This window comes from Microtus pennsylvanicus, chromosome 4 (assembly GCF_037038515.1).
Source record: "Microtus pennsylvanicus isolate mMicPen1 chromosome 4, mMicPen1.hap1, whole genome shotgun sequence".
NCBI lineage: Eukaryota > Metazoa > Chordata > Mammalia > Rodentia > Cricetidae > Microtus > Microtus pennsylvanicus.
Genome location: NC_134582.1, coordinates 143101789 through 143129712, shown reverse-complemented (window position 1 = coordinate 143129712; position 27924 = coordinate 143101789). Strand labels below are relative to the sequence as shown.

Genomic DNA, 27924 nt, shown 5'->3' with positions numbered 1-27924 from the left:
CATACCTAGTCTCAAAACTAATTGTAGTTTGTTTTCTGTTTACTGAGTTAGAATACCCCAAATAACATAATTCATAGACTAGACTATTTCTGTATTTTCACTTAAAAGCTTACACTCTTAATATTGAACCAGAAAGAACTTTTTCAGTTACTAGTTACACAATATGAAGCAATATCATACTTTAGTATCGATGTACATTTATGTTGCAGCTAATCTTTTTCTAGTCCCTACAACAGTACATGTTAGTTTTTCATTGCTATAACAAAATACAAGAGACAATTAACTTATGAAGAGAAAAGGGTTTTGTTGCCAGTGTTGGAGATTTGAATCCATGATTGGTTGGTGCTGGTACTTTGAACTTGTGATTAGGCAACACATCCTAGTTGGAATGTGTGTTGATGCAAAAAGCTGTTCCTTCTTATGTATAGAAATATGTCTTTCCAAACTGATATGCATTTATAATTTTGATTCTGCCAGTTCCTGTTTCACTCTAGCCTCGTCACAGAGGTGGTGCTACATAGATAGACATTAATGCTAGAAATACACCAAGTAAGTAGCTTCCCATTAAAGAACCAAAAAGTAGGACAAGAACATTCAGCAATGCAGCGTTAGATTTCACTCAAAAATACTTTTAACAGGAGTTTCTTTTGAATCTATCTCATGCCAAGAGCTTTTAGGCACTTGAGACAGCCCAACAATTCAAAGTCATATCTCTGCTTGTGTATGGAACTTACATTTGAGTTCTACATTTTGAGATCCTTTACTCCTTCTTAAGAAGCCAGTTAAATGTCAAAATCCTGAAAAGGATCTGCTGAGATTCTCCACATGGGAGCCAGACATATGCTACAAAGTGTTATTTAAAAACCAGCTAGGGGCAATGTTGCCCATGATTTCATCAGTCCATCAGGTCCTCTTCCAACAACATACCAACCAGAGAGCTCTTTTTAACCAACTCCATCTGCTGTTGGTAGTGATCAGCATACTGTGGGCACTGTGGTATCATCTGAGATTAGGTTGTGAAATAGGAAGTGGAGTTACAAGCAGATTTGCAAGTGTATGCAAACTGTTCCCTTCTATCTCTTGCTGAAACTAAGGGTGCATAATTCAGGTTTGGGAGGAGGCAGACAGGGCTATCAGCATATTCTTATCAAGGCACAGTTTCCTTTTTGCACAGTCCTTGTTTTGGTTTTGGAAAGAGATCAAAAGGGGATTCTGCGGAAAGTAGTTTCAGAAGCACACAGCTTCTATGTATGCTGAACAATGGCATTATTCTGTCTATGCTGAGCGAGGGCATGGGACAGGCAACATGTTAGACTGGAGGAGACTGGAAACATGGTGAAAGACAATGAAAGGGAATAAAGAGCAAGTGCAAAGATAGTACAGTCTCTTATTTTTAAATTCTCATCCTGAGCATCTAGGAGAACATCTTAGAACATTAGCCCAGTTTGATTTAATAAGGACTATAAGAGACAACTGTTAGAAACCTTGCCAACATCCCAGTTGGATTTATTTATTATCACTTAACAAACTGGAGAGTTCAGCTTGTGCTAAGCTGACACTGCTGCATCTTCATGGATGAAGCCAAAAAAGAGCTATTTCCAGAACCTGGCTCTTGAACCCTATGCCAACTTGCCCCTCTTTTCTGATGTTACTGAAATCTGATCTGGGCATCGTAAGAGGCACAATCAACAAGTGGTTAATGGATCATTTTTGAATTCCCAATACTTTATTTTCTTTCCAATGTCTTTCTTTTTCAGAGCCGGAAGGTTTTAAGTCAACGGTCTTCACGTGGGATAGTGGAGGTGCAGGCCTCGGACGATTTGAATTCTAGCAACTCTCACTACCCGATCCTTCACCCAAACCCTTCACTGTGGGCCACTTCCGGGTCCACGCTGCCACTCTGCAAACTTTGGACAATGACATCCTGGCCCACAATGATTGCACCCAGCAGACCCCACGGACTCAAAGAGCAGTCACCTGAGTACTGCTCACCAGCACTCTGAGATAGGCTCAGGCCACCGCTAGCTCCGCGTAGATCCAGTAGCTAAGGATCACCAGAGTTTCATTTCGTGCCAATATAAGTGCCGCGCATTCCCTGATTCCCTGGGGTTGCCAGCCTGTGGACCCGTGACCTAGCGCGCCATTAAGCCCCAGACGGCAGACTCCCTGCCGCCGTAGCACTTTCCGTTCTGCATTCCCCCGTATTCCCACTAGCGTTTTCCCAACACTTCCCACTAGATGTTTACAAAGTGTTGACACCTACTCGGCCGCCGGCTGTCGCGCCCTCCCTAATTCCTCCGCACCCCGGAGGCTGCGGAACCAACATCTGGGCACCCCGCCCATCTGGAACTCCGCGGCCACCTCTCCCCCGCGCGCCCTTTGCTGCCCCGAGCCTGGCGCCCCGCTCACTCCGACCTCACGTGAGTCGCCCGTGCCTCACAGCGCCAATGCCCCGCCCCAAGTCATGTGACCAGCGCCACCACGCCCATCGACAACAGCCACCACGCCCCCTCCCATCACGTGCAGCCTCCGCCCCGCCCCTCAGGGGACTCGCCACGCCCTCCATCACCACGTGATCCACTTTCCCCGCCCACACCAGAGACCGCCCCTACCTCTTTCATCACGTGGCACGACGCCCCGCCCGCCCCTTAGCGCCGCCCCGCCCCGCCCCCGCGCCGGCGCGCTCCGACGTGCCCTGGAACTTACCCTCCCTCGGAGACCAGCCTGCGGGGACGCCAGGCGGTGGCGGCCGCCGAGTGAGCGCTTCAGGCGGGCTCTCCGTCGCTCGGCCACAGCGCCGGCGGAGGAGGGAGCTGCCGGTCGCTAGGTCTCCGACCCTTGGTAAGAAGGCCGGGCGCGGGTTCCCGCGGAACGCACAAAGGCGCTCGGGGGCTCGGGCTATGCCTGCTGAGGGCTGCGCCGGGGAGGGCGGCGGCCGCCTGGCCCACGGGGCGAGCAGGTTTACAGGACCCGGGTCTCAGCCTGGGCTCCCGGGCTTCCTGCCTGCGGGCAGCGGGCCCTCGGGAGGGCGGGAGAGCCGGCCCGCCCCCCGCGCCTGCTGCCGGCGGGCACACCTGCCACCTGGGCCGCGGCGGGGACCGTGGACGCGAACGGCGCGCTCTCCCCGGCCCGGAGGAGCGCGTCTGCTGCCCCCGGCTCTGCTCCGAGAAATCTCTCCCGAGCCCTCGATTCAGAGAGAAACAACAGACTCCGCTGCCAGCGCGCTGCCTGCCTTCCGTCCCGGGCGCTTGTTTTGTCTTTCTGGAAAGGCTGCCCTTGACACGTTGTGTCTTAAGTTACTGCAGACCCTTGCAGACAGAATGGCCACAAGGTGGTCATTAGGGAGAAAGGCACGCCCTTCAGTTTCAGAGGCGGGTGATGTTTTCTTTCTTTCTTTCTTTCTTTCTTTCTTTTTTTTTTTTTAAATCTTTTTGCCTGGAGCAGCAATTTAAAATGCCTTGCAAAGGCAAAAGCTAAATGTTTCTAGTATACCATTTTTTAAACGTTGGAATGCCATTCCAAGTATAGAGCCACGGGTAAGGGTTTTTAACACTGGTTACAAGGTTGGCCGTGTATGGTTCATGTTGACACGCGGAAGTAGATTTTATTGACCATTTAGGCACACATTCCTAAAGGGAGGTACATTGGAGGAAGGAGTCACCCGGCTTCTGGTTCAGATTCTGCTGTCCGACTTTAAAGAGGTGAGACCTTGGAAGACTCCGAATGTTGTAGTGAGAAATCGTTCAGAGTGCCTAGCCTGTAGCCTGCTTCTTTTGTACTTAAAGCTGAGAAATGGTGGCCTGGAGGTGTTTATTTGCTCACGTCCGGTTGTGCCTACCTGATCTCTAAGAGGGTGTAAGGTGGAATGGATCATCTTTCCGTTTCTCCAATGCTCTGAGTCTGGCTGCAGGTGCACTGTTTTCTATTTGAAAATTGCGTTGTAAGCCTGTCAGAACAGTTTTTGGAACCCAAAACCAGACTAGTTCGTGAAGGTATGATTTAGCCATACCATCGAAGAGTTAGGCCAATGGGGTGCATATAACTTTTCACCTTTCTGAGGTGATTTTTGTCCAGGAAACAAAGTGTGTGTGTGTGTAGTTCTTAGTATTTATTGACAATCTCCTGTTCTTTATCAACCCTGGGGTTGGAGATTGCATTGAGTCATGGTATGACGCCACTTGTGTATATTAGTTGTGCTTATATAATTATCAGTCTTTTAGTTTTTGAATATACTACTCTAGTTTTGAGACACAAATGAAATATGTAAATATCACAGAACAGCTTATTCATTGTATCATTTGACTTTTTTAAATAAGAAAATTTTCAGTGCTTTTAAAAAATGGACTGATATGAAACATAAGCTTTGCTAATTTAGTCCTAAAAGTGCAAATGACATTATTGGGATTAAGGGCAATAATTTTATTATTTGTTTGTTTTGTTTTGAGATAGGGCCTCACTTTGTAGCCCTGGCTGGCTTGAAACTCATTTTGTAGACAAGGCTGGCCTTGAATTGACAGGGATCTCCCTTCCCCAAGAACTGGGATTAAAAGTGTGCCCCCATCATGCCCATCTAAGAATAATAATTTTAAATTAGCTAAAGTGAGATAGTGATCTAGAAAGTCACTAGATAGTAGCAGTATTATTTGAGAAAATGGACATTGCAGTTTTTAATAAATAATGAGAGAGAAAAGTGAAAATAAGCTTTTAACACACTTTGAATTTAACAGTTGTAATTTTACTTAGGGGTATGTGCTGCTGGAAATCAAACCCAGGGCTTTGGCATGTTAGGTGAGCGTTTTCTTATAAAACCAATAACCTAATAAATATGTTATAAATATGTTCTATTCTGTAGAAGAAGTCAGATGTGGAAATGAATCTTTGTAACACAGGAATTCATTGTACTTAAAGTCACCTTCAGTTGAAGACCCAAATACTGGCTACCATCTTTGTAATTTTACTTCTTTTTTGTTAGCTGGTCTACTTGTGCCAGAACCATGTGATTGAGCCATTGCCTTGTTGCTTTCATAGACCCAGTGAAAGTCCTGTGGTTCCTGTTTGTAGGTGATTTGACCTGCGCCCCAAAATGCTGATGCTTCATCTTAGAGCTCCTCACCTCTGTTGACAACCTAGGGCCTCTTGTACCCTAAAGTACAGGGGAATCATTCTTCTAATAAGTCCCAGGTCATATGTGTACTGTTGTGTGTAGATAGACATGCACTGCCAGCTACCCTGTGATTTTAACTTCTAGTGCTCATGTTACGAAAAACTAAGTGAGCAAACTACATAGCATAAATCTATTTAACCTAGTATATTAAAATATATAATTAATTTGAAAATTATTCTCGTTTTTTGATTAAGATTTTGATAGATTGTGTAGCTTATACTTAGAGCACACAGTTTTTCAGTAGTCACATATTAATAGTGGCTGTCGTGTTATCCTGTATATTGTTAGTTAGTCTGAAATTTTTCTTTTTATTTTAAATTTTATTTATTTTTATTTTACGCACATTGGTGTTTTGCCTGCATGTATGTCTGTGCAAAGCTGTTGGATCCACTGGAACTGGATGTGAACACCATGTGGGTGCCGGGAATTGAACCTAGGTCCTCTGGAGGAGCAGCCAGTTCTCAGAGCCATCTTTCCAGTCCCTAGTCTGAACCCTTGATATGCTGTTCTAAGTATGTTTGCAGATTATTGTAACAGCAGCCCTTGGCAACATGTTGATTTTGAAGTGTAGATTTTGGGGCCTTAGTTTCATTCCGTCATTAAAATTTCTAGAACTGGGACTTGGTAACCCTTGGTTTATAACTCCAGGATCTGATTATGGAATGTCTGTTTAGATGGGATCCTAGATGGGAAAATTTGAATGAAGTATGGACATTGTTATGCATAAGGTGATTTTGATTTATAGACTAAGAAAAGTGTGCCAGGTGTAACATTTAATGAGACAAATTGGATCTCAGGCACATGGGAACCTTTCTGAACTATTTTTGTAGAATTCTTTTTTTCTTTTTGTTGAAATAAGGTCTTATGTAGCCCAGACTTACCTTGAATTTAATATGTAATTGAAGGTGACCTTGAATTTAAAATACTCTTGCCTCACCTCCCAATTGCTGGGTTTATAGGTATTTGCCACCATGTACAGTTTAATGCTGTGCTGGGAGTGGAACTCAGGGTCTCTTGTATGCTGTGCAGCTACTCTACCTAAGCTGTATACTAGCCCTAAATATTATAAATCTTGGGTTTTTTTGTTTTTTTTTTTTATTTTTTTTTTATGAGACAGAGTTTCTCTATGTAACCCTAGCTGTCCTGGAACTCAATTTAGACCAGGCTTGTCTCAAACTCACAGAGATCTGCCTGCTTCTGCTTCCTAAATGTTGGGGTTAAAGGCTTGTGTCACGGCAGCCACCATTACCCTGCTGCTGCTGCTGCTACTATAAATTTGTTGTTATTGGTGGTGGGCTTTCCCCCCCCCTCTTTCTAGACAGGGTTTCTCTGTAGCTTTGGAGCCTGTCCTGGAACTAGCTCCAGGCTGGCCTCGAACTCAGGGAGATTTGCTTGCCACTACCTCTTGAGTGCTGGAATTAAAGGCGTACACCACCATCACCTGACTGAGTTCTATAAATCTTAAAATCTTCTAAAATAAGAAATACATTTTGTAACTGGAGATTACCCCCCCCCCCCAGTTCCTGAATTGTAGCACACATTCAGATTGGTCTGATAACACCTAGAATCAGCTGTCAGGGACCAAAGCTGAAAGATCAGAGAAGCAAGCAGAGCAGCCAACCACTGGAGAGTTCTTACCTCCACCAGTACATACTGAAGGCACAATCTTGTCTACAAATCCTCAAACTGCATGCTCATACTGAATCTTCAGACTGCATCTGAGCTCCTGTCTCCCCCCACCTTATATTCCTCCTCTCTCTGCCTAGGCATATCACTCCTGTCTCCACCTCTTTAGTTTCCCTCTTTAGTGCTGGGATTAAAGCCGAGTGATTGGGATCACCTTTGTGTGAGCTCTGTTTCTCTTTTAGATAGATTCAATCTTGTGTAGCTCAGGGTGGCCTTGAACTCACAGAGATCAGTGTGCCTCTTGTCTCTCAAGTGCCTGAATTAAAGGTGTGTGCCACCATTGCCTGTCCTGGGTTTACTAGTGGCTTAGCTCTGAACTCTGATCTTCAGGCAAGCTTTCTTAGATTACAAACAAAATGTCATTACATTTCCCTTTTTTTTAATCTAAAATTAAAAAGGCTATAACTAATATAAGAAAAATATACAATAAGTACAATAGCTATATATAGGCAATACATGCATCAACAAGGCCTCGTCTATTTGCATTTGACAAATTCAGAGAAAATACTCCATTATTCTATCTTGGTGAGTCCAAAGTCTTGTATCTAATTTACTTTCTATCATAACTTGCATTACTATCCAAAACTATCTTCTGATGTCTCTCAACCTTATACACTTTACACTTCTTTAGTGAGTTTCTTTTCTGAGTCTAGTAAACAAGGGAAGCTATTAACTATCTAGTCTTCAACTTCCTCAAGAGACCTGAGAAGGAAATATTAACTGAGTAATCAGGAAGTGCAAACAAGCAACTTCCAAAAAAATGTGAGAAATGACCAACAGCTGGCTGCCTCGGCAGTCGCCCAAGGTTCCTTTGCAACGTTGGGGCATCTGTCTTTGGCTTACAGGCCTAGAATATTGGACAAACTTCTATAAAGCAGGATTTTTGAAGGACAGGCCCGCCTTGTCTTGGCAATGTTTGTTAGTCACTTTCTTTTGTGTCCTGCTTGTCTAATTTGGACAGCATACCATCAGCAGTCGAGGCAAGAGCACTTCCTTGCTCAGTGGCTTACTTTTGCCACAAAGAAAATAACTCCATGTGGAGTTTCTTCAATGCCCATCATCATCTCCGATGTAGATTTGTGCTGCCAAGAGCAAATATGTCTCAGTGTCATTAAAAAAAAAAAAAGAACCTATGGCTGGGTGGTGGTGGCATTTGCCTTTAATCCCAGCACTCGGGAGGCAGAGGCAGGCGGATCTCTGTGAGTTTGAGGCCAGCCTGTCTACAAGAGCTAGTTCCATGACAGGCTCCAAAGCTACAGAGAAACCCTGTCTCGAAAAACCAAAATAAATAAATAAATAAAAGAACGTATGTTACAAAAACATCTCAAATGCCATATTCTTCCAATCTCTGAAGTGTTTGACGTTGACCTGTCTATCTAAAGTATATCTGTTTGATTTTGAAAACATACCTAATATGACTGTAAGTTTAATTGTAATAGATGACTAATTACTAACCTGCATTTCTTAATTATCCTAAGCAATTGATAATAACTTTCAAGAACTAGAAACTTGCATTGCATTGTTATATGAACTGTATATTAAATAAGATTTGAAACATATGTACAGTATGTTTTAACAAAATCTCAAACTTGTATTAATATACAAGATTTGTATATAATATGCAAAAGTGCAATCCAATATAAAATATTTAAAACTAGTAGTTGCTTTATAAAAGTAGAATCAGTGGTATACCTTTTTATCTTATATCTATATCTCCCCTTTTTCTGTTCAAAACAAGAACCCTGAATATAATCTCCTTTTTTAGCTTTTTTCCTGACCATTACCAATAACAGCTTGTAACCAGTCCCAAACAATGACAAATACCTGTAATCCATTGAATGATCAAAAGCTACCCACCCCACCTTTTGGGAATGTGGGCGTTGTATTCTGGCTCTGAATGTACAGAGATCTGTCTGCCTCTGCCTCCTGAGTGCTGGGATTATGTTGAATTGTTTTCTCATTTTTTACAAGTTAGTAAACTATATTTTCTACAGGAAGAGTTCTTTGTTGAAGTATGTTTTCAGACATCTCTAGTTTGCCTATTCAATTTTTCAGTGGTATCTTTTTTTTTTTTTTAATGTCCAGTTGGAAATCTTTCCAGCCACTATAGTGAAACCAGCTGTTTCTTGGTGGAGGCATTTTGCCATTAGTAATTCTGACTTCTTAAATTGGTAGAATAGAAGCCAAACACAGGTGAGTTTTAAGGTAAAATAAGGAGAGGGGAGTCTTTATTTCTGTTTTTGTGAAGTCTGGCTATAAAAGCAATATTCAGTCCGTGGGGTATCCTGTAGGTTAACAGCCTGATGCTACAAGGGATGACAAGAAGTAAAGGGTTGCGGTAAGCCTAGTACTTCATATGAGACAATGGACATGGCTAGTTTTGAGGGGAGTTAGCATCCCTCCAATGCCTGCCTTTGGTGCCACATGCTGAGAAAACTTTAGAGGAGCTCTAGAAAAAGATTTTTAATTTTGATGAAATCCAGTTTGAATTTTTGCTTTTTTTTTTTGATGTCAAGCTGACTGTGATTGTGCATGACTATAATTCAGTAATTAAGAGGCCAAGGATATTGAGTTTGAGGCCAGCTGGGCTACGTGGTGAGAACCAGTGTGAAAAAAAATAAACATTTGCCAAACCAATATTCACTTATATCTTCCTAGTTATAAGCTTTTAAAAATCTGTGATCCATTATGTTTTCCATGAAGTATATGGTATATGAGAGCTATATGAATGTTGAAATTTATTGTTTGTTGAAAATGCCAAACTATGGATATATAGGTAAAAATCTAGGAGTTAGCAGGGCAGTGGTGACTCACTCCTTTAATCCCAGCACTCGGGGAGGCAGAGGCAGGTGGATCTCCAAATTTGAGGCCATCCTGGTCTACAAAGTAAGTTCTAGGATAGCCAAGGCTACACAGAGAAACCCTGTCTCTGAAAATGAAAACACCAACAAAATAATCAACAAAACAGAAACCTAGGGGCACAATTGCTACAACATGTGCTAAAAGTATATATGTTTTGAGTAAAATTGACTAGCAGAACCATTTCAGCCAGGAGTTTTGTTTTTTTGTGTGTTTTTTTGAGGCCGGGTTTCTCTGCTTTTGGAGCCTGTCCTGGAACTAGCTCTTGTAGACCAGGCTGGCCTCAAATTCACAAAGATCCGCCTACCTTTGCCACCCTAGTGCTGGGATTAAAGGCGTGCACCACTACTGCCCAGCCAGCAGTTCTTTTTGTGAATAATTTTTAGTATTTACTTTGTATACGTTATGTGTGTGCATGTGTATGTATGTGTGTGGAGGCCAGAGATCCCACTTTTTTGTTTGTTTTGAGGCTGAATTCTCTGGACTGGAGCTCATAGATCAATAGGCTGACTGGTCTGCTATCTCGGTTTCTACATGGGTTCTGGGAATTTAACTCAGGTCACATTGTATGCTTGTGGGGCAGGCACTTTACCAACTGAATCTTGACAGCCTGTGGCTAGTTTTTAAATAATTACTCAATTTGTTGCATAAACTATTTAAGTATTATCTCTTTTTGAGCAAATTCTGATAATTTTTGTCTTTTAAAATTTTTATTTTATTCATTTATAAAATTGGTAAATTTTCCTCTCTGTCTTAGGACCTATAAATATTCCTAAAAGATTTTTTTTGACACTGTGTCTTCTGCTCTTGAACAGTGTGATCACAAGATACTAGTTTATTGGTCTAGAAGAACCAGATCTGGTTCTACTGATTTCTTCTAACATTTTTCTGTTTCCTATTAACTGACTTTTGCTCTGCTTTTTATCATATACCTCTGTTAATTTTGTATTTTATTAGATTTTTGTTAGTTTCTCAGAGTGCCATTTAGTAGAGATTTAAAAATTGTTTTCTTTGAAATAATAGTAAATAGTGCAAATGTTGGTACTATTTCCCTTTGTGCATCATTGAGTTCAGTTCAGGTTTCTGTCTGATTTCTTCCCTATCTGAGTTACTTCAAAGTGTATTATCTAAATAGCAACAATTTTACTTTTTCAGTGGTGTTGAGGATCTAACCAAGAGTCTGTTACTCATGTACTCTGCCTCCAAATTACATTCCAGCCCTCATTTAGGGTTCTTTGGTTTTGTAACTTTATAACTTTATTCTGAGCATGATTCTGTCCTTCATATTTGGGACTTGCCTGATGACCCAGAGTGTGGGCTCTAGGAAGCATGCCTTCCCAGAAGCTGCTCTTCAGTTGTGTTTACTGCTCTTCCTTTGCCAGAGTGTTTTGTTGTGAACATGTGGTGCTTAGTTTTGGTTGTTGCTGTTTGTTTTTCTTTTGTTTCCTTTTAAAAAATAATATTTTGGACAGTGGTGGCACTGGCCTTTAATCCCAGCACTTGGAAGCCTGCTCTACAGAGTGAGTTCCAGGACAGCCTCCAAAGCTACAGAGAAACCCTGTCTCAAAAGAAAGAAAAGAAAAGAAAAAACACTAAAAATAATCTCTTTAAAAAGTATGGAATGCTTCACAAATGTTACCCTGGCTGGTTGGTATTGACCTGGTTCCAGTGTGTACAAGCATTTTGCTGGCCACCCCTGTGCTTAGTTTTGTTTTGATAGCTTGATCTATGATAGTTGGTGAATGGTGATACTTTTCTTTTAACTTTTATTGATTCTTTGTGAATTTTATATAATGCATCCCCAATGCCTCTCATCTCCCTGTCCCTCTGTATTCAGCCTCTGCTCTTGCAGTCTCCCCTGAAAAGAAAACAAAAAATAAACACTAAAAATGAAAATAATAAAAAAAAAACAAAAAGAGTATCTTGCCATGGAAGTTGTGATGTGTCACCCTGTCTGCTAAACTTTTGCCCAGTTTTACTTGCAGGTGTTCCTTGCAGTGAATTATTGGTCTGGTTTGAGGCCTCAGGCTTCTACACCATCAATAACTCAGGGGGACTCCTCTCAGATATCCTGCTGTTGCCCTCTGTCATGGAGATCCTGCAGCTTTGGTTTCACTTGCTCCAGCAGTTCTTAAATGAGGTAGATGTTGGGGTGGGCCAACTCAAAGCCCTGGATCTGGGATTGGGTGGTAACTAAATTGGTCAGCCTGCCTGTGCTCCTGCGACAGGGCTTACTCTCCCACTTTGCCCAGGTGAAGGGCGGGGCCATCTCTCTGGTCTGTGATAGCTGTCAGGGGACAGGACCGGCTCACCTGAGCTCATGTTGTCAGGGCCAGCTCTCTCATCACTGCTATGGAGAGGGGCAGGGCCAGCTCTCCCATGCTCATTCTGCCAGAGCCCCCTGTCCTGAGTGCTGCAGCTGGTGAGGAGTGGGGCTGTAACACAAATTCTAATTGGTCTTAATAATAAAACCTGGAGTCCGATATAAAAGATCAGAGAAGCAGAGCAGCTAGCCACTAGAGAGTTCTTACCTCCAACAGTGCTCAGACTGAAGGGGCAATCCTGTCTCTAAGAATCCTCAGAGTGAATGCTGTGGACAGAGACTGTGCTTTCCTTTCCTGGCTTCCCAGACCCAAATAATTACACAGAATATATATTAATAACAACGTTGTTTGGATGATGGATCAGGTGTATTTCTAGCTAGCTCTTACATCTTAAATTGACCCATTTCTATGTACTTTGTACTGCCACACGGCTGTTTCTCTTTTAGATGATTCAATCTTATGTAGCCCTGGGTGGCCTTGAACTCAGAGTTCCATTGCCTCTGTCTCCCTAATGCTGGAATTAAAGGTGTTTGAAGCAAAATATCAGTACATGGGGCCTGTTCTCTTGCACCACCAGCAAAGAGTGGGACCATCTCTCCTGTCTCTACACTCCAGGGCTAGCTGAATGGTGGTATCTTGTTTAAGTTTTAATTTACTTTTTTAAAAATTAAGTTTGAGTAAAAATTAAGATCTTTGGGGTAATTCTTTTTGTTTTTTTTTGTGAACATGTATGTTGCCCATACATGTGGAGGCAAGAGGTTGACTCAAATGTCTTCATAGTTCTTTACCTTACTTTTGTGACAGAGAGTCTGTCTGTGACTCCCAGGGATCCTTCTGCATCTACTTCCTCAATGCTACAGGTTTGTGCCATTGTGTGTGGTTTTTTTATATGGTTTCTGTGGGACCAACTCAGGTTCACATGCTAGCATGGAATACCAGCTGAGCTATCTCTCCAGTCCAGGATTTTCTTTAAAAAATTTTTTTAATTAAAATTTTATTTGCATGTGTGTTGTGCCTGCCTGTGTTTATGTGTCTGCAGAAGCCAAAAGGTGATTGTAACATGAGGGCTGGCTGTGGGGATTTCTGTCCTGCCCGGTTCCCACAGCCGGCAAGTCCCAATGAAAATCACACAGAGATCTCCATAAGTTATAAAATTGATTGGCCCATTAGCTCAGGCTACTTATTAGCTCTTGTAACTTATATTAACCCATTATTCTTATCTGTGTTAGCCACATGGCTCTGTACTTTTCTCAGCCCGTCGGCTCACATCTTGCTTGTTCGGTGGTTTGGGCAGGGAGGAATGGGCTTTCTCCTTCCCTGAATTCACCCTGCCTCTACTTCCTGTTTGGTTGACCCGCCTATACTTCCTGCCTGGCCAATCAGCGTTTATTTAAAATATGATTGATAGAATACAGACAATTCTCCCGTACCAGGTGATGTCTGATTCCCTGGAACTGGAGTTGCAGCTGGTTGTGAGTCACAATGTAGGTGCTGAGAATCAAACCCAGGTCCTCTGCAAGAGCAGCCAGTGCTCTTGCCAGCTGAGCCATCTCTCCAGCCCTGTATTTCCTCGCTCTCTCTTTTTAAATTTTATTTATGTTTTTTCCCCCAGAGACAGTGTTTCTCTGTGTAGCCCTGGCTGTCCTAGAACTCTCTCTGTAGACCAGACTGGCCTGGAACTCAGAGATCTGCCTGCTTCTGCCTCCTGAGTGATGGGATTAGAGGGTGTGCCACCATCACCCGGCTGTATGCCTGCTTTTTAAATGAGCGGTGGTGGCGCACGCCTTTAATCCCAGCACTCAGGAGGCAGAGGCAGGCGGATCTCTGTGAGTTCGAGACCAGCCTGGTCTACAAGAGCTAGTTCCAGGACAGGCTCCAAAACCACAGAGAAACCCTGTCTCGAAATAAATAAATAAATATTTTACTTTGAAAATAACTATGTGATTAGTACTTATATGCTGTTTGAGTAGGTGGGTGATTTAAATTGTACTCTGTAACCACCCTTATTTTCTATCACCAAGCTATATCTTAACTTTATAATCACCTTTCTTAAGTTAAAATAGTGCTTAAAATTTCCCATTTCAATGTATGTGTGTGTGCGTGTATGTGTTCCTGGGAATTGAACTGTGGGTCTCATGCATGCTAGGCAGGCACTATATTGCTGAACTACACCTCCAACCCATTTTAACCATTTTTAAGCATACCAGTCTGTGGCATTGAGTAAATTTGCATTACTGTGCATTCATTACTATTATCTATTTCCAAATGTGTTCCTCATCCCAAATCGAAATTCCATACCTATTCAAAGTAATTCTTTATGGTTTTTCTGTCTCTTGATGACCGCCATTCTCCTTTCTGTTTCTATGCATTTGACTATTGAGGTACCTCATGTAAGTGGAATAATGCCACCTTTTGAGATTGGCTCTTCACTAGAAATGGCATTTTCAAAGTGCATTCTCATTGTATTTTGTCAAACTGTTTTTTTTTTTTTTAAATAAGACTGAGTACTTGGGCCTGGAGAGATGACTCCGCTGTTAGGGGGACTGGCTGCTTCTCCAGAGGTCCTGAGTTCAATTCCCAGCAACCACATGGTGGCTCACAACCATCTATAATGAGATCTGGTGCCATCTTCTGATGTGCAGGCATACATGCAGGCAGAACATAATAAAGAAATAATTGTTAAAAAAAAAGAATGAGAATTTATTGTGAGTGTTTACTACATCTTATTTTCTCCAGTGGTTGTGGGCATTTGGTTTATGTGCACTCTGGCTACTGTCAGTCATGCTGCTGTGAACATGTGCATGCAGATAACCTGAGTCACTGCTTTCAGTTCTTTTGGACATATTTCCAGAGTGGGATTTTTGGAGGAGCTGTGACACCATATGCCCCACTGTTCAGTTCACATTGTGCCCAGCAGTGTACAGCACTGCTTATCATACTGCTTCACTACCCAACTGTTTATATATTAAAAACATTTATTGCTCTCTCTGTCTGTCTCTGTTTATATATTAAAAACATTTATTGCTCTCTCTGTCTCTGTCTGTCTGTCTGTCTTGTGTGTGTGGTGGAGGTGTGGGGGCATGTGCATGGAGTACATGTCGAAATCACAGGTGGGTTTTTCTTTCACCATGTGCATTCTAGAACAGCAGTTCTTAACTCCTTTGAGGGTTGCTTATAATCCTGCATATCAGATATTTACATTACGATTCATAACAATAGAAAAATTAGTTATAAAGTAGCAACAAAATTTTATGGTTGGGGGTAACCACAACATGAAGAACTGTATTAAAGGGGTCATAGCATTAGGAACCTCTGGTCTAGAAGTTTTCCCTCTCCTGCTATCTCCTGGCTTTCCCAAGCTCTGGTAGCTCTCATGTTTGTGAGATCACACTGGATTCAATTTCTGACTTATTTAACATATGTCCTGTGAGTTCTTTTCATGTTTCACAAATGATAGGGTTCCATTTTTTTTTATGGCCAGCTACTTTATTGTGTCTACACAACATTTTTGTCATTCGTTGGTGGAAATGGTTGATTCCATTTCTTGACTGTTGTAAATAGAGCTGTGATAAAAGTGGAATTGCAGCTGCTTCTTCAGCATGCTGATTTGAAGTTTTTAATTTAGTAAAGTCCAGTTTTTTCTTATACATGGATTACGAATTTGTTATATTAAAATTCATTGCCAAATCCAAACTTGTATTTCTGATTTCTGTTTTGTATTGACGCACCCTACACCCCCATGTGTACACCCTGCACCCCCATGTGTACACCCTGCACCTCCATGTGTACACCCTGCACCCCCATGTGTGCACCCTGCACCCCCACGTGTGCACCCTACACCCCATGTGTGCACCCTGCACCCCCATGTGTACACCCTGCACCTCCATGTGTACACCCTGCACCCCATGTGTGCATCCTGCACCCCCATGTTTACACCCTGCACCCCATGTGTGCACCCTGCACCCCCATGTGTGCACCCTACACCCCATGTGTGCACCCTGCACCCCCATGTGTACACCCTGCACCCCCATGTGTGCACCCTGCACCCCCATGTGTACACTAAACCTTGCACATCCTGGGCACCACTGATTTTAACTCCAGCCTGTGAGCTACAATATTTCCTACATTCTAGTAGCCATTCCCAGAAAAATTCATTGAGATGCCCATTTCTCAGATACCCTGTGCAAATTTTCTCTTTAAAAGTTTTAATTACATTTTTTTTTCTTTTTCTGAGACAGAGTCTTACTATACTCTGACTGACCTGGAAATTTACTGTGTAGTTGTCCTTCAAACTCAGAGATACTCCTGCCTCTGCCTTTTGAATGCTGGGATTAAAAGCTTGGGTACAGATTTCCCTCTTATTAAACTATGCTTGCTTCTGCACATGTTGCTGTTGTTGTCTCCTCATTTCTGTTTCAGACTTGAGCCTTGCTTTGCCTCCCTTCGCTGGTCTTCCGTCACCTCCTTCACTGCTTCACAGCATTAGCTTCTTTCCTGTGCTCTAGTTTTGCTGTTTCTTTACAGCCAAACTGATTGATGATATTTTTCTTTCCTTCTTTACATTACCTGTTTTAGTTCAGAGAAGTGTTTAATTTTGTGTATCTGTTCATTCTTAGCAGAGATTATTCATTAAGAAAAACTTGTAGTACTTACTGCTGGCTAATGATTATAAATGTACAACTTAGAAAACTAGTTGGTCACTTCTGTTGGTACCGCTGTAGATTTTTGTTTTACTCATTAAATTTTATTTTATTTATTACCTGCCTGTTCAGGAGCTGTTGTTCTTATGTTTTTCCTTTTGTGGTTCTGGGGTACATACTAGGCGAGCAAGCATGCTACCAATTAAGCTGTATCTTCAGTTTTTTGTTTTTTTTTAAAAAAATTTTGATTTACTCTTTGACAGCTTTGTACGTGTATATATATTCTATCACACGTATCCTCCATTTCTCATCCCTACCCCTCCTCGGCTAACTCTCCATCTCTAGTTACTTTACTCTTTTTTTTTGTTTTCAGGCCTCACACATGTTTTTGACTACTAATTTTAAGCAATATTTTTTAAAAACTATGTGGAGAACATAGTGCCAAGAATTAGTGGTTTAGCTGTAATATTTTAGATTGCTTGATATTTACAAATTTGAGTCATATTTTCATTTTATTGTTCTAAGTACTAGAGTATTAGAATTGCTGCATGTGATGTGCATATCTGAATTAGTCTTCAGATATGTGTTTGGATGTATTTACTTAAGTTTTTGTTTTTCTTTAATATATTATTTTCTTGTTTATTTTATTTTGTATGTATCTGGTAAGATGTGGTTGGTTAGAACAGATGTCCTGAGGGAGGAAGATAACATTTGCTGAGCTGTATAATTTGTGGTAGGCTTCTTGGTAATATACATGAGAAAGACAGTTTAAAAAATAACAGATGGGAAAAAGATGATCAAATGATAAAGTACCATGATAGAAAATTCTGAGTCTGAATTGAGAATAGAGCAGTAGTAGATGTGACAGTGCTCCTCAGATGGCTCGGTTGGGAAAACCTGAGTTTGGTCCATAGAACTCACATAAAAAGCCAGGCATAGTGGCATGTGATTGTAATCCCACCCTTTGGGAGATGGAAACCCGGTGTATCCTTGGGGTGTATCTTTGGGGCTTGCTGATCAGCCAGCCTGGGCTAAGTGGTGAGTTCCATACCAGTAAGAGACCCTGTCTCAAAAAAGAAAAAAGAACCCCAAGAAAATAGAGCAAAACAAAGCCTGGTGTGGTGGCTCACATATTTAATCCTACACAGAGGAAGGAAGATCTCCATGAGTTCGAGGCCAACCTGGTCTACATAGTGAGTTTCAAGACAGTCAGAGCTACTTAGTAAGATTCCTGTCTCAAAACAAAACAAGCAAAACTCAACAAAAAATAAAAATAAAAAGTAGCAAGGTGCGTGGCACACACGCCCCTTCTCAGTTCCCCGCTCCTGTCACACATACAAAAGATGTAAGTAGGTACCTGTGTGTGTGTGTTAGCTGAGACAAAAGGGAAGACGTGATTGCAGCAAGGAAGGAAGAAGACTGGCAAGTGGCCTGAAAGTCTCGTGGACGTTTGAAAAATTGCTGAGAAAAGCAAGGGTGATGTTCAAAGCCGTAGATATGCAAAAACTGAATGTTCTGGTGGTTGGGTGCTTAGCAATTTGTGTTTGGGATGAACACGGATGGAGGCATGTGGTGATAAGTACAGAATAGATTTCATTTCAGGAGAGTTCTGCTGAGAGAGTTCTCTAGTTAAAAAGCAAAATCCCATCTAAAGTTATCAGAGTGAACAGCTTTTGCCTTAATCTAAGTAGAAGAGGAAGAAATAAATCCAAATCAGAAGTAAGCTTTTATTTTAATACAGCTTTCTCTTAAACAAAATGGATAAATGATTCACATAATCGTATGCGACTTTCACATGAGCCTGTTTTTGTAGCTACCCCATGAATATCTTAATCTTCCAATTGTTTATAATAAGACTTTCCTTTCATTTTATTTGATTTTTTTCCCCCTAGGGTTGTGTGTAGTGCATAATCTGCTATGTAGCTTTTTAGATGTTTATGATGTTAACAATTAGGATTTTCCAGTTTTATTCTCTACCTTTTACCTCCCTCGTGAGACTACCTTTCTACATAGATTATAATTTGCCTTTTCTTCTGACATCTCAGTGCCTTTATCTAAAGCTATAGATTGGATGTCTGATGTTGAATTAGTGAAGTTGACTCCTTGTATAATCCTTCTCTTTCTCACTGTTCGTGCATACTTGTCTTTGTAGTCACCAGGGTGGGTGCAATCTATCAAAAGGCCTGGCAGTAAAGAGAGAACATGGATTGCTGTTCTCCAGAGCCACAACCTCTACTAGCATGAAGTCAAATACCTTCTGACCAGTCTTGATGTTTCTAAGCTGCAGTAACCTTGTGAAAAGTAGCTGCATGTTTCCTTATTCATATCTGTGTCTTCAAAGGTACTTCTTATTTTCTATTTCCCTGGAAAAAAAGAAAACCCAAGTCACCCCAGGATAAAGCACAGTATGTTTCCATTTAACAGTAGAATTGTGAGAATCTGCATTGGCTGATTGCCTCATTGTTGGACCATCAGTGTGTTTACCAGATCTGGACTGTTACTGCTTTCTGCATGCAGTGGATGATGTCAGCTCGTGATGTTTAATGTTCCGCCAGCATTACAGGTCATATTGTTACAGGAACTTCTCCCTTTTTTAAAAAAATCTTTTATTGTTTTGGTTTTTCAAGACAGAGTTACTCTGTAGCTTTGGAGCCTATCCTGAAACTAGCTCTAGTAGTTCGAGGCTGACCTTGAACTCACAGAGATCTACCTGCCTCTGCCTCCCAAGTGCTGGGATTTAAGGTGTGCACCACCACTGCCTGGCCAGGAACTTCTTAAAAAACATAAATTTATGTCTTAGGTGATAGTTTCTAAAATATCAATGAAATGCAGTATAAAAACACAACTATACAGTCATTTATTATCATCAAGTACTATGCTCTGCATATAATTGTTTATATTATACCTTTTATACAGTTGCAACATGGTAGGTGTGTGTATGTCATTATTACCAAAAACATGACTAATGTGTTACATTAGGATGTTAGTTAGGACGCCATTATAGCAATTTTCAGTTTTATTGACATCTTAGGGACCACCATCGTAATTGTTGTCTGCCTCCAGTTTTTGTATTACACATGACTATGATTCAGTATGAGCTTTCTGGGCTTTTTATTTAGTTTTTTTTCCAGATAGAGTTTCTCTGGCTGTCCTGGAACTCACTCTGTAGACCATGCTCATAGAGATCTGCCTGCCTCTGCCTCCCAGGTATTGGTGTTAAAGGCGTGTGCTACCATTGCTCAGCTGTTTTTTTTAAAATGATTATTGTGTGTGTATTTGTGTGTGTCTGTATCTTTATCAGTATCTGTGTCAGTGCGTGTTAACATCTGTGTGTGTGGCCATGGAAGAAGCCAGGAGAGGTCATTGGAACCCTTGGAGTTGGAGTACCATCTATATGTGGCCACCAGTATGGGTGCTAGGATCTGAACTCAGGAAGAGCAGTAGGTGTCCTAATTACTGAGTCATCTCTGCTGCCCTCATGATGCACTTCTGCAAAGTTGTGAAAAACTGTGGAAGCACAGAGTGACTTCTGCATGAAATCAGAGATGAACAGTTCAAAGGTTGGAAGTTCTCTTTCCTGTTATGTGCAGATGTGACAGGAGAGGGGTGTGGAGAGACAGGAAGTAGGTTTTGAATGTGGTAAATTTCAGGACTTCTAACCAAACAGTTTTGCTTATAAAAATGTCTAATATTGAGGAATATTTCCCCCTTTTGTAGTTTTCATGACATTGACTCTTTGAAGAGTTTAGTTCTGTTGTGTAATGTCTTGCCTTCTGGATTTGTGTGTAACAATTCATGAGGTGAAAAGTACTTTTGATAAGAACACAGTACAGGTGACAGTCTGCACTTTAGTGTGTCTTATTTAGGATCCACTGTTGATTGGTAGGTTTGGTCATTTAGTTTAGAACGCTTGGTAGAAAAGAAGCATTATGATGTCTGTTTCCATTTTTGTAAAGAGCTAAGTAATCTATGGCGAAAAAATGTGTTATCTTTAAATACATTTATTCTCTATGCCCACTGAATACCATGAACTTGGAGAAACAATTAGCTTAGCAGTTTTACCAAATTTGCTTATCATAAATTAAAAAAATTTAAAATTTGCTGTTTGTCAGAATAAAGGCGAGGGATGTTGAGGCAGTGATGGCAGTAAGCAAAGGCTGTGGCCACAGTGACCCCAGTGTCCTTTGTGGCTTTGTTGGAGTGGGTGCTGAGAAGTCATAGAGCCCCTTGTATTCCTTATTGCTATCGTGAAAATTAGTTTCAGAATTGTACACAACATTACGTGCTTAGCCTCCTTTAAGGAATCTTGGTTAGAGATAATAAAATTTTTTATTTAATTTTATAGGTTTAAATGAAACACCAGATGTTTACAGCCTTCTAAGGTAAGTTTAATCTTTTTGAAACAGTGTTACTGTATTTACTAACTCAATAATTGCAGTTGCTGAAATTTTGTTGATAATTAATTTACTTACCACCTCAGCTTACTGGCTTTATCTTAGAGATGATAGTCCTTAGGAGAATGATTGTTTCCACACACAGTGTACAGTAACACCTGCATCTGTGTTAAAACTGTGACCCATCACTTGGGAACAAGCATGAAATTTCCCACCTGTGCCATGTTAATGTGCAAAAAGTTTCACACATTTTCAATTTTGGGTCAGTGATACTGTAAACGGGTGGTTTTTAACAGTGATGCTGATCTCTGCAGTGGGGAGACTGAGACAGGTAGATCTTGATGAGGCCAACCTGGGCTACACGATGAGAACCTTTATCCAAAAGTATCAAGTGTTAGTGTTGGCAGTGTGTTTGTCCTCTGTGGGCTTTAGAGAAGATCCTGCCTTACTTCATCATCGCTTCTTGTTGCTGGGAATCCTTGATGTTCTGCCCGTTTCTGCTTTTGTCTTCTGTTTGACGCTTCTGTTTTTGTTTCCCTCTTGGCTTTCTTTGCTTCTCTCTCTCTCTCTCTCTCTCTCTCTCTCTCTCTCTCTCTCTCTCCTCCTTTCTTCCTTCCTGGCTAACCATTAAGTTGCTATGTAGCCTAGGATGTGAATGAAAATGAGGACATGACTACTCCTAGGTATTTTTGAGGAGAAGGATTTTAATGTAGATATGAGGGAGAGAGTTCGGCTAGAGACATCTGGAAGGGTCCAAACTGAACTGGGCCATGAGAGGAGAGAGAGGGGCAAGAGAGTGAGAGAGGAAGAGTAGAGAAGACAAGCAGACCAAGAGAAAAGAACCAAGAGATCCAGTGGCCAAAATGGCAGATTTATATAGGAATGAGAGGCTGGAGGGAAGAAAATGAAGCCTAGTCCCTGGACTGGAAAGGTTTAGGATTAGGGGCAGGATGAGAAGTGCTGAGAAGAGCCGCAAATACTGGGTGGAATCCAGGCCTTCATGCATGTTCTTCAATCACACTACCAACTGACTTACCTCTTCCCTACCCTCTCTTCTCTGTTTCTGGATGTCTTCTTCCTTTTTAAAGACATGGGTGGGGGCATAGCTAGAGGATTGGGCTTATCTGGTAAAGTGCTTGCTATACAACCTGAGGATGCCACTCCCTGTTGCCTATAGAGGGACCGTTTTCATTCAAACCACCACAATGACTTGTCTTAACTTTACACCTGCAAAGACCTTTATTTCCAGATAAGATCAGCTTTTTAAGTCTTGAGGTGAGGACTGGACTGTACCATCTGTGGGACACAATTTATACCAGTATAGCAGTGTTTACTCTTCCCTCTTGGATCATAAATAACGTGAAGAGTTAGAATGAAAATATCTTAAATGTAGGATGATACATGTGTTATTAGACATGTTTGCTTTATAGGACTTGAAGTTTAAATGGTGTGTATGTTTGTGAATATCAAATCTAGATTACATTGATTTTTTTTCTTCTCTTTCTCCATTTAAAGTGTTATATTAACACAGCAAAGGACAAGGCATAATGTGGCATACCGTCTGTCTTGAGAGTGAGTTTTACTGAGTAAAAATGGCTGAAAGAAGTGGGAAGATTGCTGCAGGACAAGTATATATTGAAGTGGAATATGATTATGAGTATGAAGCAAAGGACAGGAAGATTGTCATTCGGCAAGGGGAGCGATACATCTTAGTGAAGAAGACCAATGATGACTGGTGGCAGGTCAGACCAGATGAGAATTCCAAAGCTTTCTATGTGCCCGCGCAGTATGTCAAAGAGGTCACCCGCAAAGCCCTGATGCCACCTGTGAAGCAGGCAGCTGGACTGCCCAATAATTCTGTGAAGACGATACAGAGTATGCATCTCCAGAAATCGACAGAGAATGTGAACAAAATGCCCGAGCTCTCAAGTTTTGGAAAGCCATCATCATCTGTTCAAGGAACAGGTCTTCTTCGGGATGCCAATCAGAATTTTGGATCCAATTATAATTCAGGCCAAACTCTCAACCTAAGCCTGGACCTGACCCATAATAATGGAAAATTTAACAGTGACTCACATTCTCCCAAAGTTCCCACCCAGAATAGGACACGCTTATTTGGTCACTTTCCCGGGCCAGAGTTCTTGGACGTTGAGAAGACTAACTTCTCTCAGGAGCAGTCTTGTGACTCAGCTGGAGAAGGCTCCGAAAGAACACATCAGGATTCCGAGTCTGGGGATGAGCTTAGCAGCAGCTCCACTGAACAGATGAGGGTAAGAGAGAATAAAAGTGGCGTTTTAATTAAAGCCATAGTGTTATGAAGTGGCTATTCTGTTTTATATGTTCAGAAAACATGGATTCTGTCCTGATTTAAGTAGAGAAAAAAATGTGAAATGGCTTATGACCTTCAGAGGATCCTCTGTGGTGTTCTTAGTTCTTCTGTCTTTGGGGGCTGTTTTTCTCCCTGCCGATGTGCACTAGGCAGAAAACTTTCCTTTAGTGGTGTCTTGTGTTCTGCTTTCTGGTGGTATTCACTTTGACTTGTTCCTAGCAGGTGCTCAGGTATAATACATGGCTACACGTGTGAGGAAAGATGTCACTGGCATATTTGTGACTAACCTGCTTACTGAAACTTGATACCCTGGAACACCAAGCATTATTTCATGAATAACCCTACTTCCAGTCATGCTTGTGCCTTAAGTGTTTCCCCTTGATTACAGCAGAGGCAGAGGATCTCTGTGAGTTCAAGGCCAGCCTGGTCTACAAGAGCTAGTTCCATCCACACCAGGCTCTAAAACTACCGTGAAACCCTGTCTCGAAAAACCAAAAGAAAAAAAAATGTGTTCCTGGTTTGATTTTTATTTTTTTCCCTACCTGGTTTACTTTTCAGACTGTGTAATGCTGGTTTATTATTCAAATGAAGTCATTTTAAAAGTTCATGTATGAAATTGAAATCTCACGCACTTGGGAAATTCTGATTTTTAAGTACATTTTTTAAAATTTCCAGTTTAAAATAAATTTAAACATAATATTTTGGTTTGAACGTCTCTCTCTTTTCTTTTCTTTTTTTTTTTTTTTGGTGCTGGGAACTTTACTCTAGGTCTTGGGCTTAATAGGTCAGTACTCTGCTGTTGAACTACTCTCCTAGCCCTTGTAATAATATCACTCAGGTTCAAGTTGGTTAGTAGTTAGGTTGCTTTAGGTATGGTCTAGTTCTGTAAGTTATAACTGTTTATAGCATTTTTGATTGAATAAAAGAAATGGGAAGATTCTGTGGAGACACTTGCAGTGTTTGAGGTCAAGGCAGGAAGTAGCACTATCATTGTCTTCTATGGACTCTTGAGTTTTAGTGTGATACTCTGATATAGAATATGTGTGTTTGCTGAGGCTGAATGTGAAGGCACACACCTTTAATTTGTCAGGCAGAGGTATGCGGATCTCTGAGTCTATACCGCAAGCTCCATACCAGCCAGAGCTACATAGTAAGACCCTGTCCATAGAATATGTGTATATATTAACATATATACAGAGAGAGATTTCTGAAATTTTTGTATGTGTAGTTCTTTATAGAACCTGGAGGCCTTTGGAAAGATATAATCACTGTTTCACAGCGAAGACTGTATTTTATATTTATGCTCACAAACAATCCTATGTTCTTTTGGTTATGATAGTCTTAAGTTCCTGCACTGGAAGTTGATGGCTCCTGATCTCTTCTGTGCTTTAGCACTGTTTGAAAGTCTTAAGAAGAGTTCTTTGGCAGGCTCTTAACTCTCCATGGCAATGGTCTCAAATCTTTTGCATTTCCTTTTTTTTCGCTGAATCACTTATACTTTACTCTGCTCTTATTAGATCACTTTGCCGTATATTTCACAGCAAAAAAATCCCCAAACACCGCACAAAAAAGCCATGGTATAGAAATAGGGAGCATATTGCACAGTAGTCAGTAATGCTGGCTTTCATTTTCATATGATTTTAGCATTTGCCAGCTGTGTGATATTTGGGGGAAATTTACTCATTTTGTAATGCTCTTGGTGAGCCTTTGTGCATGCTATGCAAACACTACCACTGAGCTACACCCCAAATCTAAGGAAATTTCATTTATTTTATGTGTGAGCGTTTTTCCTGCATGGTTCTGCACCGTGTGCATGCCTGATGCCTGCAGAGTCAGAAGAAAAGGTGGCAGATTTCCTGGAACTGGAAAGGAATGATTGTGAGTCATATGTGTGGACTGGGAACCAAACCTTGGGTCCTCTGCAAGAGCTCATAATTCAGTCACCTCTTCAACCCTGAGGGGAAAACCCCTTATTGTGTTAAGGAATAGTTACAGGGATATTGAGGCACATAGTAAGGGGGTCTGTTACTGCTTAATTACTACTGAGTTTATCAGCTTAAAATAGAGAACACATCCTTTCTCTATTTTTGTGGGTCAGTACATCAGTGGAAGCTTCAGGTCTCTTGAGGCTGTGGTCTTCTTGACAAGCCAAGCTGAGATGGTATCTTCATCACAATTTTGCTAGTTAAGCCTCCTCACAGCTGTTTGAATATAGCAAGTAGACTTTCCTAAAATGAGTAGTCAAGGAGTGAGAGCATGGTAGACGTTGTGCTGTCTCCAGTTCCTGATCTTGGAAATCCCACTGTTGTATCCTGTTGATGATGTAGCTCATTCCTCTTTTCTGTTGGAGAATGAACAGGAGTATGAGTAACACTGCGGTTGCATCCAGCTTTTTACATGTGTTCAGAGGAGTCCAACTTCGGTCATTAGGTACTCTGATAGTCAGCATTTTTACCTGCTGAGCCATCTTCCGTAGAATTTCCCCTGTTTAGTGAAGGTCTGTAACTCTGCTTTTCCTGTGTTGCATCATTTCTCCTTCCTTTACTGACTGAGCTATTGCCCCAGCCCCCTCACCACCTCCCATTTAAATGGGAATTTGAGAGTTCTTAATAATCTGGAATATTAGTCATCTGTCAATAATAGATGACTTGCAAATATTTTATTCCATTGTGTAGCTTTCTTTTTATCCTTTTGGTTGGGTCTTTCCCAGAGCCAGTGTTTCATTTTGATGAACTCCAGTTTATCAGTTCTTTGTGTGAATCATGCTTTGTTCCAAGCCTAGGAGCTTTGGCAGAACAATTTTAGGTATACTTGAAGAAACAGAATCACTAGGGTCCATGTGTGGTGCGTGTGTGTCTTTGTAAGTACACACATACACAAGGTAGAGGTGTATTTTAAGCACTTGGTTGCACAAGCATACAGGCTTGCATGTTCAGAATCTGGATTTCCTGGCAGGCTGGCACTCCAGGAAAACTGTTATTGCTGGTGCTTTTGTTGTATCCAAGAATCCAAGTCTGAGGTCATGAAGATTTACTGTGTGCCTTCTCCTGACAGTTTTATAGTTTAGATTTTTAATTGTTTTCAGTAACTTTTTAAGTAAAGTGTGAAATAAGCACCCCCCTCACCTCCGCCCCCAACAGGGTTTCTCTGTGTAGCCCTCTGGCTGTCCTGGAACTCATTTTTTAGACCATGCTAAGAAATCTGCCTGCCTCTGCCTCCTGAGAACTGGGGTTAAAGGTGTGCACCACCATGTTTGGCCTTCAGTTTTCTTTTAAAAGTGACTGTCTAGTCCTTGCAGTGCAGTATGTTTAAAGACATTTGCTTCATCAGGTGGCTTAGCACTCCTTCTAGAAAGATCAGTTGACCATAGACACAATGCCTTGTTTCAGGACATTTAGTACCTGCCTGGTAATTTATACACTCCCTTACACCAGTAGGGATAATCTTGAGTGCTCTTGTTTTATAGCATTTTAAATTGTGAAGTGTTAGCCTTCTTCCTTTGTGTTTTTTCTGAGAGTTGCATATTTTCTGGTTCCTTTAACTTCTGTGTCAGTATTAGAATTAACTTGCCAATTCCTACAAATAAACTAGCTGGGATCCTGGTAGGTAATGTCTGTGAGGCTGTGCAACAATTTGAGTGGTAGTATCCATTTATGCTCCTCTTACTCCCCTCAGGCTGAAAATGCCAAACTTATTGGCTCAAGGAAAGGTTATAGCTGGAGGATGGTTGAATAGGTAAAAATGCATATTGTTCTTGCAGAGGGTCTGAGTTCAGTTCCCAGGATATTAGGTGGCTCACTATCATTTGTAACTCCAGTTCCAGGTGATATGGCAACTTTGGCCTCCATGGGTACCTGTACACACACACACACACACACACACACACACACACACACACACACACACACCCCTTCACATGGGTATATATATACATAATTAGGGTGAAATTTAAAGTATGCTGTATGTACAGAAATCTGGATTTTTGTTTTGTTATTGTTTTTCTTTCAAATTTTTCTCTCTTTTTTAAAGCATGGTTTCTGGGAGAGAAGTGTGATTCTTGTCTTTGTTCCTCTATAAATTTTTTTTTCTGCTGTCTTTCAAGATTTCCTTTCATTTTTGGCTTTTGTAGCTTGAATATGATACACATATGCGTAGATGTTTTGGTTCTTATCCTGTTTTCAGTTTGGAAAACTTGTATTGGCATATCTTCAGGCAGCTTCTACTCAGCCATGTTCAGTCTGCTGTTCTTACCATCAGTCATCTTCTATTTATGTTAAAGTTTTTTTAACTTCTTGTTTGCATTTTGATTCTTTGGTAAGATTTTTAAAAATTTGTTTATATTACTCATTTGTCTTTGTGTATTTTCCATTTTTCCATAATAATAATATCTTAAGTTCCCTGTCTGGTAAATCTAGCATCTGTACTGTATCCAAGTTTGAGTGTGTTACTTGATTTTGTTACTGTGTTTTGTTACTTTTCAGCATGCCTTGCAATTTTTGGTTGAGATGTATCAGATATGTATCAAGTA

At 41.1% G+C, this 27924-nt stretch overlaps 1 protein-coding gene across 9 annotated transcripts in view; it reads left to right on the top strand.

Annotated features, from left to right (window-relative positions):
- The first annotated feature begins 2666 nt into the window (after window positions 1-2666).
- Arhgap12 (Rho GTPase activating protein 12) overlaps window positions 2667-27924 on the top strand; it is a 97339-nt gene continuing 72081 nt past the window's right edge. For 5 of the 9 annotated variants that reach the window (XM_075970756.1, XM_075970751.1, XM_075970752.1 and 2 more), the window contains exons 1-3: window positions 2667-2841; window positions 21019-21055; window positions 22583-23337. In XM_075970756.1, the coding sequence (XP_075826871.1) occupies window positions 22660-23337 (678 nt within the window). In that variant the 5' untranslated portion in view covers window positions 2667-2841; window positions 21019-21055; window positions 22583-22659. The remainder of the gene's footprint in view (window positions 2842-21018; window positions 21056-22582; window positions 23338-27924) is intronic. The other 4 variants (XM_075970755.1, XM_075970754.1, XM_075970753.1 and 1 more) reach the window with 2 other exon arrangements.